Raw genomic sequence first — 17,248 nt, forward strand, 5'->3', positions numbered from 1 at the left:
AGCCCTGCTTGGCACTTGGGTAAAATCCCCATGACAATGTTCAAGGGGGTGCAGTGAATGGTTCTTGGCCAGCACCTCTGTCACTGGAAAAAACATTCCCTGCTCTTCCATCTCACTTTGTGTTTCTGGGACAAGTTGGCCACTGCACTTACTGACGTAACAACACTCACTGTCGGGGGATGTGAGAAACTAAGATACCTTTATATAATCTAATTGAATGTCAGAAGGATTAAAAGCCATGATGTGGAGATGCCAGCGTTGGACTGGGGTAAACACAGTAAGAAGTGTCAGAAAATCAGATTAAAGTCCAGATTAAAGTCCAGGACTTTAACTGGTGTTGTGAGACTTCTTACTGTTAGAACAATTAAAAAGCAGAGTTACAAAATAATTACAAAGTTGTTCTTGAGGTCTGAACTCATTATGTCGCCTTGGCTGAGAGCCCAGACAGCTATTACATGGTGGCACAGTGGTTAGCATTGCTGCCTCACAGCTCTACCGACCTGGGATTGGTTCCAGCCTTGAGTCACTGTCTGTGTGGAGTTTGCACGTTCTCCCTGAGTCTGCGTGGGCTTCCTCCGGGTGCTCCGGTTTCCTCTCACACTCCAAAAATGTGCAGGTTAGGTGAGGGATTGGCCCAGGCAAATTGGCGGGGTTACAGAGATAGGGTGGGGTAGAAGGATGGGCCAGGATAAGATGGCCCTTTGGAGAGTTGGTGCAGACTCGATGGGATAAATGGCTCTTTTAACACTCCGTGGGTTCTATGGTTCTACCATATCAAACACCTGCTCTCCAGAGGAAAGTTTGATTGATTGACAGCTCAGATTCTGTGATCTCTTGATCAATTTCACAATGTTTGGTGAGATAAGTAAGTGGTTTTAAGTGTGTGGTCTAGCTCTTGAAGCTTCACTGGGCCTGGATGATTGGCACTTTTATTAGTTCAGACCTTTCCCTCAAGCAGACGGGTCAGTGATCAAAGGATTCCACTTTTTCAAAGTATTTTTTCACATCCCATTTTAGATTGTAGAGAAATTGGTTGTAGAAAGTCTCCAGTGGGTCAATGGGCACGAAAGTGCCAGAGCCTGGCATAGACAACATGAAAGGACATAAGGGGGTGGATGGAAGGGCAAAGCGTGGCCTGGGGTGGTATGAGGGGACATAGTGAGTGGGGGATATGAGGTGGTATGGATGGGGCAGAGGGAATGTTTGAAGGGTGAATGGCGTACGAGGGATGGAGGGTCTTTGTCACTGGGACAAGGTTCCATAGTATCAAGACGGACCTTTTGGACAGCTTGCCTTCACACCCAGCCTCCACACCCAGCAGCTAGTTGGAATCATAGAATCTGTACAGTGCAGGAAGAGGCCATTCAGCCCATTGAGTCTGCACTGACAACAATCCCACCCAGGCCCTATCCTTGCAACTCCACATATTTACCCTGCTAACCCCCTGACATTAAGGGGCAATTTGCCTTGGTCAATCCACCTAACCCGCACATCTTTGGATTGTGAGAGGAAACCGGAGCACCCGGAGGAAACCCACACAGTCACAGGAAGAACGTACAAACTCCACACGGACAGAGAATCAATGTTGGAATCAAACCTGGGCAGCGACAATCCTGCCTCAGCAGGTACTTTTTCCCAGGCAGGCGAGCTGGACATTTTCCCGGTTCTCCCTAGCTGCCTCAAGAATTAAAACCTGGGCTATCAGACACATTTCTCTCACTGATTTAAAACGTAGTGCTTCTTGGCAAATGTGTGAGAACAGACCATAAATGTGCAATAATTCCATTTTCTCAAAATTCCCAGAGTGTAATTGGAGAATTCCTTGGCATCCAAACTTATCTCACCCGTTGTACTGTTGTGAGGTTACCGGTGTATGTAGACAGTGTATGCTGCGTTGGGTCACCTGATGAAGGAGCAGTGCTCCGAAAGCTTGAGATAACCTGCTGGACTTTAACCTGGTGTTGCGAGACTTCTTACTGAGTCAGTTGGGAATGGGATTCGAATTCAGTGTGAACTGCACTCCTTGACGAGCTCAATGATTGTTCCTTGGTGAACATTAATAATTGTTTCTCAGTTACCTGGAAGGGGTGAAACCATGGTCAGGTAGCCCATTGCACTTGCAGGTCGGAATTCTCCCATCCCATCTGCCACCGGAATTCTAGTGACTGGGGGTGGCGGGGCATGTAAAAATCCATTGAAGTCAGGCGGGAATCTCTGGTTTTCAGGTGAGCGCGGCCGGAGAATCCCACCCGATGTGTGCCGACACTTGCGATGGTGGTTTGCCCAGACTGGGATAGAGTAAAGGGTAGCCAATGAGGTAAAACCGAGGCTTTACCTGATGCAATTTTTCAAAGCTGCCTTGGCCTTTTGGTGAAGATGAAGTGTTAGATCGAACCCGGGAGGGGGTGCAGTACCTCGTCCTGTCAGCTTGGATCTTGTTTGATGGAGCTCAAAATGGGATGGAATATCTTGTCTTGTCAGCGTGGATCTTGTTTGTCTCTCGTGGGGATCATGATTGGACTTAATTTGAATTGGCTTTTGAAGTACGAAGTATACCAATAAAGAAAACTGCCACAGCACTTGTACAAAGAGATATCCTAGAGCACTTTACAGCTTGGGTGGGTAGTGAGTGGATAGGGTGTTATGGAGGGGAGAGGGGAAGAGGGTCTTGAGGGGACCAAAATCACTATCAAAGGGGAGGGTGTGAGGGATGGGAGGAGATGCTGAAGGACAGAGTTCCACACAATGGGGGTTAGGTGAGTCCTCTCTCTACCTTGCCACCATGCCCGTTTGGAAATCCTGCCCTCGATGTGGCTTTTGAGTGCTGTGAACATTTTATTTTAAATTCTTTCATGGAATGTGGGCACCAATGGCAAAAGCAGTACCAGTTGTCCATTACTTGAGAAGATGGTGTTTAGCTGTTTTCTTGTACTTGTTGTTGGGAAGGGAGCTCTCGGGTTTTGACCCAGCGACAGTGCTGATTGTTAATACGATACTGGCCAACTGACACTGATGCAAAACCAGTACCGGGTGTATCTTTGAAAAGAAAACCTTAAATTCGCATAGCACCATGTCACATTGGAGGATTCTTCATTAAACAAAATGATGAGAGTCCGATTGTTATTAAGTTGCAGCAATGGAATTCGCAATGGATCAGTTGGTCCTTGGTTCTGTTCTTTACGCTGCTTGTTGTTTCTCTAGGAGCTGAACATGTCTGAATTCGAGGAGCGATTTAAGACCAAGGCTCAGGGCTCATCGGTGAACATCAACACCATGAAAGTGAAGGTTACTCAGAAGGCAGTTAGTAAGGTGAACCTGATCGAGTCCAACCGAGCAAAGAATCTAGCCATCACCCTGCGGAAAGGAGGCCTGAACTCGGATGACATTTGCAAGGCCATTGACAAGTGAGTCATTGTGTGATGATGTGGCGAATGGACAGGAATCAGGTGAGATGCAGGGACGAAGGTGGGTTTGGGAGGGGTACTATTGGGCTGGTGGTGGGCTAGTTATGCAGTGTCTCCTTAGAGTTTGCTGACTACCTTGTAAGGGATGAAACTTCTGCCTCTCCTCATAGAGTGACTGACCTCCCAGAGAAGCGTTTTGTTTTATTCATTCATGGGTCATGGGCATCACTGGCTGGCCAGCATTTATTGCCCATCCCTTGTTTCCCAAGGGCAGCTGAGAGTCAACCACATTGCTGTGGCTCTAGAGTCACATATAGGCCAGACCTGGTAAGGAGTGTCGATTTCCTTCCTTAAAGGATATTAGTGAACCAAGGACTTCTTAAGAGAGCCTGAGTCTGGAAGTAGGATCTGGCATCATCATGGAGGCTTGTATGAGATATATAGCCTCCACAAGGTGCATGAGAGCCCCAAAGATTGGGTCCAGGTCAAGGGTGTGGCATCGAGCTCTCGAATAGTTACTCCCAAAGAGAGCCAGTAGCACCATGTGAGTGTCAGTTGAGGGTGGATATCTAAGCAAACCACCTCATAGATGTTTGAGTTGGATACAGGAAGATGGGCACAGTGGCAACCACACATGACCCCTGCCTATACTCTTCCCCCTTGCTGGAAGGTGACCCAAGGCCAGTATTGGTGGTGATATTTAATTTTGAAAGATGGGAAGAAAAGGTGTAAATCCATATTTCTAGTGGCTTGTTGGAAGAACTAATGGACATTGGGTATTTTTTTCAGTTGGCAGCCGGGCAAAATGATCTCTTTTAGGCCAAGCTGAAATATGCCAATCCTTGCCTTTGGATGGAATGCAATGAAGGCTCACTTGGTAGATCCCTGGAATGAAAAGATCGTTCTATGAGGAGAGATTTGGTAGAACGGGCCTTTAGTTTATAAAATTTAGCAGAATGAGAAATTACTTTGTGGAAACATAAAAGATATTGAGAGAGCTTGGCATTGTAGATGCTGAGAGGCTATTTCCTCTGGCTGCATTAGTAGACAAAGGCCTGCATTTTTAACCTTGGCCTAATCTGATCTAATGCAGGCAAAGCGAGTAGGGCCCATTCCCAAATCGGAGCCACCTCCGAACCCCATTCCCGCCATTTTTCTGTCTCTGAAACATGGTAGGTTGAGGTCAGAATTTGTGAGCCCTGAGGTAGTGCAGGATGCATATGGATGTGGAGGTGAGTTGGTCAGAAGGCCATTGGCGTTATATGAAGTTGTCTTACCTGTCAGAATTTTCCGGATTCCTCAGCAGGTCTTTCATAGTGGTTACAAACTCTCCAAAGAGGCACATCTTTTAAGGTCTTTCAAATTGCCTGTGGAGTTCACAATGGCAATCCTAACTTCAGGAGAGGTACATACAGGGCGGTGACCCTAAGTCCACACAGGCCACATACCAATGGCAGAGTTGGGAAGAAATGCAAATTTATCATTCCTGACCCCATTCCCACCTCCATCACCAGTTGAAAATTTGCCCATAGTTTCAAGATCAAAGAGGTCAAGTATATAAGACTGAGGTGAGGAAATTTATTTTCACTCAAGAGTTGTGAATCTCCGGAACTTTCTATTCCAGAGTGCTGGCCTGCTTAATTGTTAAGTATATTTAAGATGAGATTGCTGGAGATTTATATTCTAAGAGAATCAATGGGTCCAGGGATAGGACAGGAGAAGGGAAGTGGAGGTCAAATAGCTGTGATCCCATTGAACGGTGGGACAGATTACTGAGGAGTTGCATGTTCTAATCCTGCTGCTTCTTACCTTCCTGTAACAGCTGAACCAAGACCAGGAGATGAGGGGAAATCAGGGGCAAGCTTTAGCCCGGCAACTGGATTCTTTCCTTTTATTCTCTTATGCTCTTCCAGCTCTTTCTCACTCTTGTACAAATGGAATGCTTGCGAATGTGAGTCTGCATTTTGCCCTGTGGAACCGTGACCTATTTCAACTGATACAGGAACAGATGTAGGCCATTTGGCCCCTTGGGCCTGCTCCTCCATTCAGTAAGATATTGGCTCATCTGATTGTTGTTCCAGAGCCACCTTCCTGCTTATCCCCAATACTATCTGACTCCCTTGTTAGTCAAGAATTGATCTATATCTGCTTTAAAAAATATTCAGTGACCCAGCCTCCAGCACTCTGGGAAAGAGTTCCACACACTCACGACCCTCTGAGAGAGAGAATTTCTCCTCACCACTGTCTGAAATGAGAGATTCCTTATTCTTAACTTGATTAGAGCAAAGAACAAAGAAAATTACAGTACAGGAACAGGCCCTTCGGCCCTCCAAGCCTGCACCGACCAGGCTGCCCATTTGAACTAAAATCCTCTACCTTTCTGGGGACCACATCCCTATATTCCCACCCTATTCATGTATTTGTCAAGACACCCCTTAAAAGTCACTACCATATCCGCTTCCACTACCTCCCCCAGCAGCAAGTTCCAGGCACCCACCACCCACTCTGTAAAAAATCTGCCTCCTACATCTCCTTTAAACCTTGCCCCTCACACCTTAAACCTACGATCCCTCGTAATTGACTCTTCCACCCTGGGGAGAAGCTCCTGACTATCCGCTCTGTCCATGCCCCTCGTAATCTTGGAGACTTGTATTACACTTACTGTGAAACTTGTCCGTGTAACTGACATGCCTCTCATTTTCCATTTCCACGCGGCCCAGCTTTGACCTGCAGTTGCTCAACCTGGACTTTGTCGAGCTGCTGACTCGCTTCGTCCCAACCGACTACGAGCGGAAAATCCTGCTGCAGTACGAGAAGGACAAGAAGCCGCTGGAGGAACTGGGTGAAGAGGATCGCTTCATGATCAAATTCTGCAAGATCCCACAACTCTCGGAGAGGTTGAACATCATCATCTTCATGGGCAACTTCAATGACAGCATTCAGCTGCTGACGCCGGTAAGCAGCTCCGCCCCTACCCTGAGGGTCAGCGGGCATGAGAACAGGAGGAGGCCATTGAGCCCCTCAACCCTGCTCCACCATTCACTGAGATTGTGGCTGGCCTTTGAGCTAACTGTATCTCCCCGCCTTTCCCCCATTTCTCTGAATGCGTTTGGCTTACAGCAGACTATCAGTCATTATGGGGTGGCACGGTGACACAGGTTAGCACTGCTGCGTCATGGCACCAGGGACCTGGTTCAATTCTGGCCTCGGGTGACTATCGGTGTGGATTTTGCACATTCTCCCTGTGTCTGTGTGGGTTTCCTCGGGGTGCTCCGGTTTCCTCCCACAGTCCAAAGATGTGTGCATTAGGAGGATTGGCCATGCTAAGTTGCCCCTTAGTGTCAGGGGGATTAGCTGGGCAAATATGTGGGGTTATAGGGATAGGGCTTGGCTGGGATTGTTATCAGTGCAGACACGATGGGCCAAATGGCCTCCTTCTGCACTGTAAGGATTCTATGAATTTCACATTTAACATTATCAATTGATCTGGCATCAACTGATGGTATTGATATAAAGCTCCAAACTTTTCAAGCGCTTAGGCACATAATGTACTTTGACACCGCAGTGCGGTCTCAGTGATGACCATATATCTATTATTGTTATAAATTCTCATCTGGTTCACAAGTACCCTTGAGGGAAGGAAATCTCTCACTCTTACTTGGTTTGCTATACATGTGACTTCAGACTCACAGCAATGTGGTTGGCTCTGAACTGCCCCCTGAAAGGAGCTAGTGAACCATTCAGTTCAAGGGGAATCAGGGATGGACAACGAATGTTGATTTTTCCAGCAATACGCATGTCCCGTGAAAGAACTGGGGACTAGGTTGAGAAGTTGGGCGCGGCAGATGAGGACAATCACTTAACAACTTGGTGCCTTGCTGAGAGTGAGCTCAGTGGGAAGGGGGTGAAATCTGAGGTCATGGATTCTAGGACATTGGGATTCTAGAACTGCCGCAGAAGCCATGGTATCAGGTCTCTGAGGTAGAATCCCTGCAGTGCAAAAGGAGACCACTTGGCCCATCGAGACTGCACTAACTCTCCGACAGTGCACCTTACCCAGGCTCCCCAACCTATCCCCGTAAATCTGCGCATTTACCCCACTAATCCCCTTGAACTACACATCTTGAGGCGCTAAAGGGCCATTTTGCATGGTCAATCCACCTACACATCTTCAGGCCTTCGACTGAAAAGAGAGTTTGGAGATGGGACAGTGGGGTCATAGGGTAGGGTTTTTGGAGGTCGTGACAGTAACTTTGAAGAGAAGGTCACCTATCACTGAGGTGGGAGAGCAAGTTACAAAATCTACTCAGCTAAGAGATGAAAACTGTATAAGTGCAACGTTTCATTCTCTTTAATACCCATGACAATCAGAACGGAGCAACTTTTAATCAATGATCTCCTGAAGGAATGCATATAACCAGAAAGACATTTAATACAAATAAAGGCTGCTTTGGGAGAATTTTTACTTTTGATTTTAAATCAATGAAAAGATTTTTTTTTATAAACCCCAGGAAACACTTTAAATTAAATATACCACTGGGTAACAATTTCAAGCATTTCTCTCAAATAAAAAGTTGCCAATGTTAAAATATCCATCAAGTCGTGGGCAATCTAATGCCTTTTCTGGTGGTCACCACGCTGGCTGGGCTGGAGTCTGTCTGCCTCCCAGGACTCCATATTGCAAAACTGGATTGTCCGTGACTCACTTAACTCCCAATGATTGATTTAATTCTCCTTGCTTACAGCAACTGAACGCCATCATCGCCGCATCGATGTCCATCAAATCATCAGTGAAGCTGAAGAGAATTCTGGAGGTAAGCCGGGTCAGGGGTGAGTGGTAGCCATGGTGGGAGAGACTGGAAGTGGGTATGGTCTGAAATGCACGGCGATTGAAGTGTGGTGCAGGCAGGTTCAATGGAGGCATTCAAGAGGGGCATTAGATGTTTACTTGAATGATTACTTGAGGGCATTAGATGATTGTAATGTGCAGGGGTAGAAAGAAAAAGCAGTGGAATGGCCATGATGCTCATTGGGAGAGCTAGTACAGCCATGATAGGCCAACTGGCCTCATTCTGTGTCTCAGTTTCAACCCCATGGGTAATTACTCAGTAATCCATTACTCAGAATCCTTTGTCTCTTCCTGGGGCACACATTAGATTGACAGACCCTCAACAATCACACCTAGTGCATGTTTGGAATCACTATGACAGTCTGTCTAACAAAGAACGTAAGAATCTAGGAGAAGAAAGGCCAGTTAGCCTTTCATCAAATAGTCTACTCCCAACACTTTTATCTTTGTTATTCTACATTATATCTCACTCATCTACCTCCTGTCCTCCTCAACCTCACCGCTTCCCCATCCCTCAGGGTACTGAATTCACTGACTTACTGACTTCTTCATCACCTCATCCCATCTCATCTCTGCAATGTCTTCCAATGTTATTCACAGCTGAGCTCAACACTGGTCTCAGTGCACCCTTCCAGACCCCACACAGAACAAATTTATTACTTTCTAATTATGCTGCCTTGTCTTACTTTTCATCATCACTAATCCTAAAATCCCTTCTGGCTGTCCATCTTGCCAAGCTACCTCAAACTCTACACCTTCAAAGATATCACCTGCCCTATCTAGCATCTTCTATCCTGTTATCTCCTCTATCCTCTCATCAGAACCTCAGCCCTCCTGTTGCCTCCTCCACTGCCTTCCATCCCCTTGAGGAAATACCTAGATTTATTTTGCTAGACTTGCTTGTTGTATAATTACAAACCTCACCTCCTGACTGCCCAAAGAGTGCCCACCATCTATGAGACACAAGTCAGGAGTGTGATGGAAAGCTCTCCTCTTCCCTGGATGAGGGAAGTTTCAACAATACTCATGGGGCTTGATACCATCCAATACAAAGCAGCCCACTTCATTGGCACCACGTTCGCAGACATTCCACATGATACACTGCAGGAACTCACCAAGGCTGCTTAGGCAGCACCTTCCAAACTCATGACCACTACCATCTAGAAGGACAAGGGCAGCAGGTGCATGGGAACACCACTACCTGGATTTTCCCTTCCAAGCCACTCACCACCCTAACTTGATAATATATCTCTGTTCCTTCACTGTCACTGGCTCAAAATCCTGGAACTCCTTCCCTAACAGCACTGAGAGTGTACCTACATCAAGGCACAAGAAGGCGGCTCACCGCCACCTTCTGAAGAGAAATTAGGGTTGGGCAATAAATAAAAGCAAAATACTGCAGATGCTGGAATCTGAAACAAAAACAGAAAATACTGGAAAATCTCAGCAGGTCTGACAGCATCTGTGGGGAGTGAATAGAGCCAATGTTTCGAGTCTGGATGACTCTTCATCAGAGCTGATTCATATGTTTGTATGACAGTCTGTGTCCAGCTCTGACGAAGAGTCACCCTGATTCGAAATGTTGGCCCTATTCATTCTCCACAGACACTGTCAGACCTGCTGAGATTTTCCAGCATTTTCTGTTTCTGATGGGCAATAAACGTTGGCCAAACCAGCGACGCTCACATCCCACAAACAAATACGAAAAGCAAAATTGTATTATTCCAAACATGTGTCATATTAACTTGACGGAGGTGACTTTTATGCTTTGAGTGCAATTAACAACCCAGGCAGAAATTATCCTGGTTTTCCACAGTGAAGTAATGATTCCAGCTCCAACACCAAACCTAATGCGGAGACGTCGGCAATGGACTGGGATAAGCACAGCAAGAAGTCTCACAACACCAGGTTAAAGTCCAACAGGTTTATTTGGAATCACGAGCTTTTGGAGCACTGCTCCTTCATCAGATGAGCGATCAGGTCGTCTGAAGAAAGAGCAGTGTTCTGAAAGCTCGTGATTCCAAATGAACGTGCTGGGCTTTAACCTGGTGTTGCGAGACTCCTTGCTACTTGCATAATCACAAACATAGAATGCTTATGGACCAACACAAGAAAGCAATTTAATGAACCGTAATCATTCTTTTTATTTTCTTGGCGTCAAACAATATTTCTTGACATATTTAAGATTGCTAAGCTGGTGCTGTTTCACTAAGTAGCCGCACAACACCAGGTTAAAGTCCAACAAGTTTATTTGATAGTAAATCAACAAGCTTTCGGAACGCTGTTCCTTCGTCAGGTGAATGGAAAGTTCTGATCAGGGCATATAAAGGCACACACGGTTCACAGAATACTGATTAGTATAAGATGTTACTTGTAACATCTCACTTACTGTCCTGTCTGGAGACAATACACATCTCTTTAACCCATGCTTAATGCTATCTCCACTCACATTGTCTGCACCTTTAAGACTTGATTAGCTGTGAAGACTTGCATTCTTATCAGTATTCTGTAAACTGAGTGTGTGCCGTTATATGCCCTGTTTGTGATCAGAACTCCCCACTCACCTGACGAAAGCACAGTGTTTCCGAAAGCTTGTGGGTTTACTATCAAATAAACTGGTTGGACTTTAACCTGGTGTTGTGAGACTTCTTACTGTGTTTACCCCAGTCCAACGCCGGCATCTCCACATCATGACTGCCGTTTTACTAACCCAGCTATGAATGAATTTCATCACATAAATCAAACTAGCCCACTGCCTGACTGTAACCTCATTTTTAAAAAATCTATACTTCAATCACTCCCTAGTTCCACTGATGGATAATTGGTCACCTCCTCAGTAAATTCAAAATGGTTTTGCAATTAAAACTTTTTAAAAATGCACCGAAAAACATCGTAATTTAAAAAATCTTCTCAAAGGATTGTAAAATGGCAGAAAGTCAGCATGTTCATTCATTATCCTACTCTGGCAGCTGTTTGGTCAACTTAGTGCAGGGTCAACTTCCAGATGAGTATTATTATAGCCAGACTATTAATCCAGAAATTCAGCTAACGTTCTGGGGACCTAGGTTCGAATGCCGCCATGGCAGATAGTGGAATTTGAATGCAATAGGAAATTTCTGGAATTAAGAATCTACTGATGACCATGAAACCATTGTCTATCGTTGGAAAAAGTCATCTGGCTCACTGATGTCCTTTGGGAAGGGAAATCTGCCATCTTTACCTGGTCTGGCCTACGTGTGTCTCCTGACCCACAGCAATATGGTTGACTCCCAAGTGCTGTCCAAGAGCAACTAGGGATGGGCAATAAATGCTGACCAGCCAGTGACGCCTGCATTCTACAAATGAATAAAACAAAAACTGGTTTATCTGATTCCAGGTGAATTGTACATAGAAACTCTGGACTGAGATGTTTTGATTTTAAGATGCACTTCACTAAGTTTCAATTCATGCGGTCAGGCCCATTTTCTTGACATGATTTGAAGTCTGGGTTTTGGTAGGATGCTAAATAATATAAAACTAGACCTGTTGTTACAGTCCCTGAGGGGCAGAAGTCCCACAATTATCTCAATATGGTCGCCCTCCGTGTATTCTTGCTAAGAGGCAATCTTGTCACTTTTCTACTTGATTTGGGGGGAAGGTGGGGGGGTGTGGTTTGTGAATAATAAACAGTCTATAAAACTCAGCCCTACCACTTGTTGCTTACTTTCTGTTATCAGCGATTGGACAATACAATATTTCACTGTGAAAAGTAATTCACTGTAAAATCGGACCATCAATGCCCACGGCTGATCTTGTTCAATCTCTTTATCTCCCTGCAGATCATTTTAGCATTTGGGAATTATATGAATAGCAGTAAAAAAGGAGCTGTCTACGGCTTTCGATTGCAGAGCCTTGACCTGGTAAGACTGTGGGAAATGACACTGGGAAATGATAGATTGAACTAGTCTAATGATTAGTTCATTGCAATTTGCAATCTGTAATAATGTGTTGAATGGTCGAATTGGTGACTGTTTATAATCAGCTGTTGACAACGGTATCGATTTCACCTGCAGTCCCCTCTCTTCAGCAACTGATCAAAGGTGACGTGTGGGTTGTAACTTCATCAACACTGGGGGCACCATTTTGGTTTGATTTATCATTGTCACATGTATTAACATAAAGTATTGTTTCTTGCGAGCTACACAGTCAAAGCATACCACTCATAGAGAAGGAAAGCAGAATGTAGTGTTACAAGTCGTAGCTAAAGTGTAGAGAAAGATTAGCTTAGTGCGAGGTAGGTCCATTCAAAAGTCTGATGGCAGCAGGGTAGAGGCTCTTCTTGAGTCGGATGGTATGTGATCTCAGAATTTTGTCTGGATGAGAGTATGTCCAGGGTGCGTGGGGTCCTTAATTACGCTGGCTGCTTTGCCAAGGCAGCAGGATGCCACTTGATGCCATTCTCGTGGCCATTCTGCTGTTGGATGGACTAAGGCCAATGTATTTTCTCTGAAAGGGTAGCATTTAAGAGGTGGGCAGGATTGGTGTTTGGTAATCCTGTTCGTGAAAGCAAACAGAATAGGGAAAACAACAGGCTGTGGGTGATAATCAGTGTTGTATGTGGCGTGGATATGATTAGTCATAGAATTCTACAGTACAGAAGGAGGCCATTCAGCCCATCAAGTCTATACCCACCAGAATCCCGCCCAGACCCTATTCCCATAACTAGCTAGTCCCCCTGACACTAAAAGGCAATTTAACATGGCCAATCCACCTAACCCACATATCTTTGGACTGTGGGAGGAAGACAGTAACCCAAGCTGGAAATTGAACCCTGGTCCCTGGCACTGTGAGGCAGCAGTGCTAACCACTGTGCCACCGTGCCACCCTCGTGAGTGTATGCTGTGTGAGTTATCACAATTTTAAACCTGTTATATGTTTGTATGTGTTGGGTGAATTCACACAGACATCACTATATTACGGAGTGAGCTAACACAGGTTCAGTTGTCTTGTTGGCCGGATTGAGTCAATAGGTTGACACAGGTAGAAGGACGTAACATTGAATAATTGCTCTGTGTCCTTTCACCTCCAGCTCCTGGAAACCAAATCAACGGACAGAAAACAGACGCTAATGAACTACATCGTGGACATAATCCAAGGGCAGTATCCGGAACTCAGCACCTTTCACACTGAGCTACTCTTTGTGGAGAAAGCTGCCGCAGGTATTAAGCTCGAGGGGGAACTGAGGACAATGTTGACTGCTCCGTAAGGAGAGGGATTTGCTGCGAATTTACAAAGTGGGAGCAGTGATTACTCCTCCAGCTAGGGGAACCAGTGATAACTTCTTCAGGTCCTCGGCTGACCTACCCTGCCAGGATCTATACCATGGGGAGGCCTACAAGGAAGGTTCTGAATGTACCCAAGTCAGAACTGGGATTGAATCCACCAATCTGGTCCCCGTTTATTGTTTAACTCCACCCCTCCCAGTGTCTGAGATGCTGCGGCACTTTTGCATACATGTTGCTGTCTGGAGCTGTGGATAGTGTTGGTAGAGGTTCTATCATGTGACTGTTCTTACTGCCTGCCATTGGTGTGTGTTTTATTTAAGGGGAGGCGATGGTCTAGTGATACTATCATGGGATTATTAATCCAGGAACTCAGTTAATATTCTGGGGGATCCGGGTTCGAATCCCGCCACGGCAGATGGTGGAATTTGAATTCAATTTTAAAAATCTGGAGTTGAGAATCTACTGATGGCCAGGAAACCATTGTCGATTGTCGGAAAAACCCATCTGGTTCTCTGATGTCCTTCAGGAAAAGAACTTTGCCGTCTTTACCAGGTCTGGCTTACATGTGACTCCAGACCCACAGCAATGTGGTTGACTCTCAACTGCCCTCTGACATGGCCGAGTGAGCCACTGGCACTGCCACACCCGCTGGCACTGCCACAGTGCGAACCTGAGAGACATGAAAACAAAGGAGCTGAACCATGAGCTCATTATGAAACAACAGTACGAGCCTGAATCCACAACATCCGAGGAAGGGGAGTTTTCTTGTCCAGCATGCCTTCCGAGTGGGTCAAATTGCTGAAGGCAAATAAAACCAGATAAAACGTTTCCACTAATTTTTTTAAATTGTGGTTCCTTAGATTGGCAGCAAAAGTAAGTCGACGCTGGTACAGTGACACAGTGGTTAGTACTGCTGCCCCAAAGCTCCAGGGACCCAGGCTCAATTCCAGCCCTGGGTAACTGTCTGTGTGGAGTTTGCATGTTCTCCCCATGTCTGCATGGGTTTCCTCTGGGTATTCTGGTTTCCTCCCACAGTCCAAAGATATACGGGTTAGGTTGATTGACCATGCTAAATTGACCCTCAGTATCAGGGGGATTATTAGGGTAAATATGTGGGAAATGGTGGGGGGGGTGGGGATAGGGCCCAGCTAGGATTGTTGTCGGTGCAGACTTGATGGGCCGAATGGCCTCTTTCTGCACTGTGGGGATTCGATGATTCTATTCTATGGTTCAATTTCCAAGCATGCATGGATGGAAAGATCTCCACCCAATGGCTGTGCATGTAGCCCTCATCCTTCTCATCCAGTCTGCATGCTTTGACATGGTTGACTGCACCATGCTCACCCAGTGCCCCTCCTTTACCATGCAGCTGGGTTGGGTTGCTCTGGCCTGGTTTAATTTTTATCCATCCATTTGTATTCAGAGAATCACCTGCAATGACTTCTCTTTCTGCTTCTGCGTTACCTGGTGTCTTGTAAGGATCAGTCCTTGACCCTGTCCTATTCTTATTCGCATCTTGCTCCTGGGTGACATGTCAGGTTTCACATGTATGTCGACAACAACTATCTCCGTATCATAACTTCTCTCCGCCTCTTCACTGCCTCTGATTATTTTCCTCTCTGCTTATTCAGCATCCAACACAGGATGAGCAGAAACCTGCAGTTCCAGATTTACAGGACTTGTTAGTGTGATTTTATCTCTGGATTCATTGGGTGGGATTTTACGACCTCACTTGTCCTGAAACCATAAAATCTGCCTCTTGTTCATCCCTGATTGTCCTTGTTCCTCTTTTAGCACCCAAACTTAAATCGCCAAGGTGTTAAGCTCCCCAGTTCCCACCCCCCCTTAACTTTCTGTCCTCTGGCCTCTGCATTCTCCTTTAAGAGGCTATTTAAAACTTATTTCCTTGCCAAACTATTTATCATCTATGCTGCTGACTCATTATGTAGCTGAGTGTCAAACTTTTCCCAGTAACCGTGAACCATCTGGGGTGTTTTAAGGTTAAGTCCCACTGTCCGCCTCTCGCCCACTCCGACTCCCGTGGTGGCTCGAGGGGGAGGCGGGGAGTGGGTAAAATTCCGGCCGTTATCTTACTCTGGAAAGAGACCTTGCTGGAGCCAATGGATTTTTACATGTGACATGACTTCTCATCTACCCGAACCAAATTGAATATGAAATACATTCATTTGCATACAGACTATTTACAAAAACAAGCGAGCTGTTGCATCTCTCTAAGATGTTTCTCAATCATCTTCTCTCACTGAGTGACATCACTGTGATGTACCTCCTTATACAAATACAAAATAGCTAGCATTAGAGTTAACCCTTTATTCCACATGTCCTCCCCCATCTCGCAAGTTCACCTTTCCCACAACCTGTTAATCTTGTGTGCTCAGTTGGCTGAATGATTGGTTGGTGACCAGGAGCCATGCCAACAGCGTGGGTTCAATTCCTGTACCACCTGAGGTTATTCATGAAGGCTCAACCTTGCCTGAACTGAACCCTCATTTCTGCCTCTGTTGCCTCGATACTCAACTATTCTGATATTATCCTGACTAGCCTTCCACCTAATACCCTCCATGATCTCATGAGCTCATCCAAAACTCTTATTTATATCCTACTTCGTACCATGTCCCGTTCACCCAGCACCTCGTGCCTGCTGGGCAACATTGACCCCCACTCCAGCTAAGCCTTGATTTGAAAATTCTCAAGCTGTTTTACTTCCTATCCATGGTCTCGTCCTCCTGAACTCTATAAATTTCTCCAGCACTCGGCTAATTCTGGCCTCTTGTTCATTCCTGATTGTCCTTGTTCCTCTTTTAGTACCCATACCTTCAACCTCTAAGCTGCCCAGTTCCCACCCCCCCTTAACTTTCTGTCCTCTGACCCCTGCCTTCTCCTTTAAGGGGCTATTTAAAACTTATTTCCTTGCCAAGCTATTTATCATCTATGTTACTGTCTCATTATGTAGCTCAGTGTCAAACTTTTCCCAGTAACTGTGAAGTATCTGGGAAGTTTTAAGGTTAAATTTATTTATTAGTGTCACAAGTAGGTTTACATTAACGCCACAATGAAGTGACTGAAAATCCCCTAGTCACCATACTCTGGCGTCTGTTTGGGTCCACTGAGGGAGAATTTAACATGGCCAATGCTCCTAGCCAACACATCTTATGGACTGTGGGAGGAAATTGAAGCATTTGAAGGAAATCCATGCAGACATAAGGAGAAGATGCAAACTCCACACAGACAGTCACCCAATCTGGGAATCGAACCCAGATCCCTGGCGCTGTGAAGCCGCAGTGCTAGCCACTATGCCGTGATGCCAGAAGGTTATATACATACAAGTTGTCATTCACGTATTGAGGAATCAGTCTGATTTTGTTGCTATTTTTGGGCATTGCGAGTTATCCCGTTGTAATCAGCCGTTGATGAAAATGTGCCTGAGTTTCTCACTGCTGTTTTCCCTCTTGCCGTGTCTATCGCAGTGTCGCTGGAGAGTGTCGTACAAGATGTGCGGTCGTTACAGCAGGGGATGGAACTCACTCGGAAGGCGTTCATGGTCGCAGACACCAGCCTCCTCCTGAAAGAATTCCTGAGCAGCAACAGTGAGAAAGTGGACAACTTACAGAAGGACAGCAAAACCGCACAGGTGGGTAGCAACAAGCTCACTCTTCAAGCCTCGCTCCGGGGTACACTGGCTAATGTCGAGCTGAGCTGTGCACATCAGCAAT

General features: G+C 45.7%; 1 protein-coding gene across 1 annotated transcript in view; it reads left to right on the forward strand.

Annotated features, from left to right (window-relative positions):
• Positions 1–17,248, forward strand: part of LOC145359337 (formin-like protein 1) — a 250,943-nt gene that overhangs the window by 210,689 nt on the left and 23,006 nt on the right. The window contains exons 18-23 of the mRNA XM_080213936.1: positions 3,202–3,404; positions 6,125–6,359; positions 8,150–8,218; positions 12,072–12,152; positions 13,322–13,451; positions 17,003–17,166. Coding sequence (XP_080070062.1) covers positions 3,202–3,404; positions 6,125–6,359; positions 8,150–8,218; positions 12,072–12,152; positions 13,322–13,451; positions 17,003–17,166 — 882 coding nt within the window. The remainder of the gene's footprint in view (positions 1–3,201; positions 3,405–6,124; positions 6,360–8,149; positions 8,219–12,071; positions 12,153–13,321; positions 13,452–17,002; positions 17,167–17,248) is intronic.

The sequence above is a fragment of the Carcharhinus amblyrhynchos genome, chromosome 27 (assembly GCF_965287045.1).
Source record: "Carcharhinus amblyrhynchos chromosome 27, sCarAmb.v2.hapA, whole genome shotgun sequence".
Classification (NCBI taxonomy): domain Eukaryota; kingdom Metazoa; phylum Chordata; class Chondrichthyes; order Carcharhiniformes; family Carcharhinidae; genus Carcharhinus; species Carcharhinus amblyrhynchos.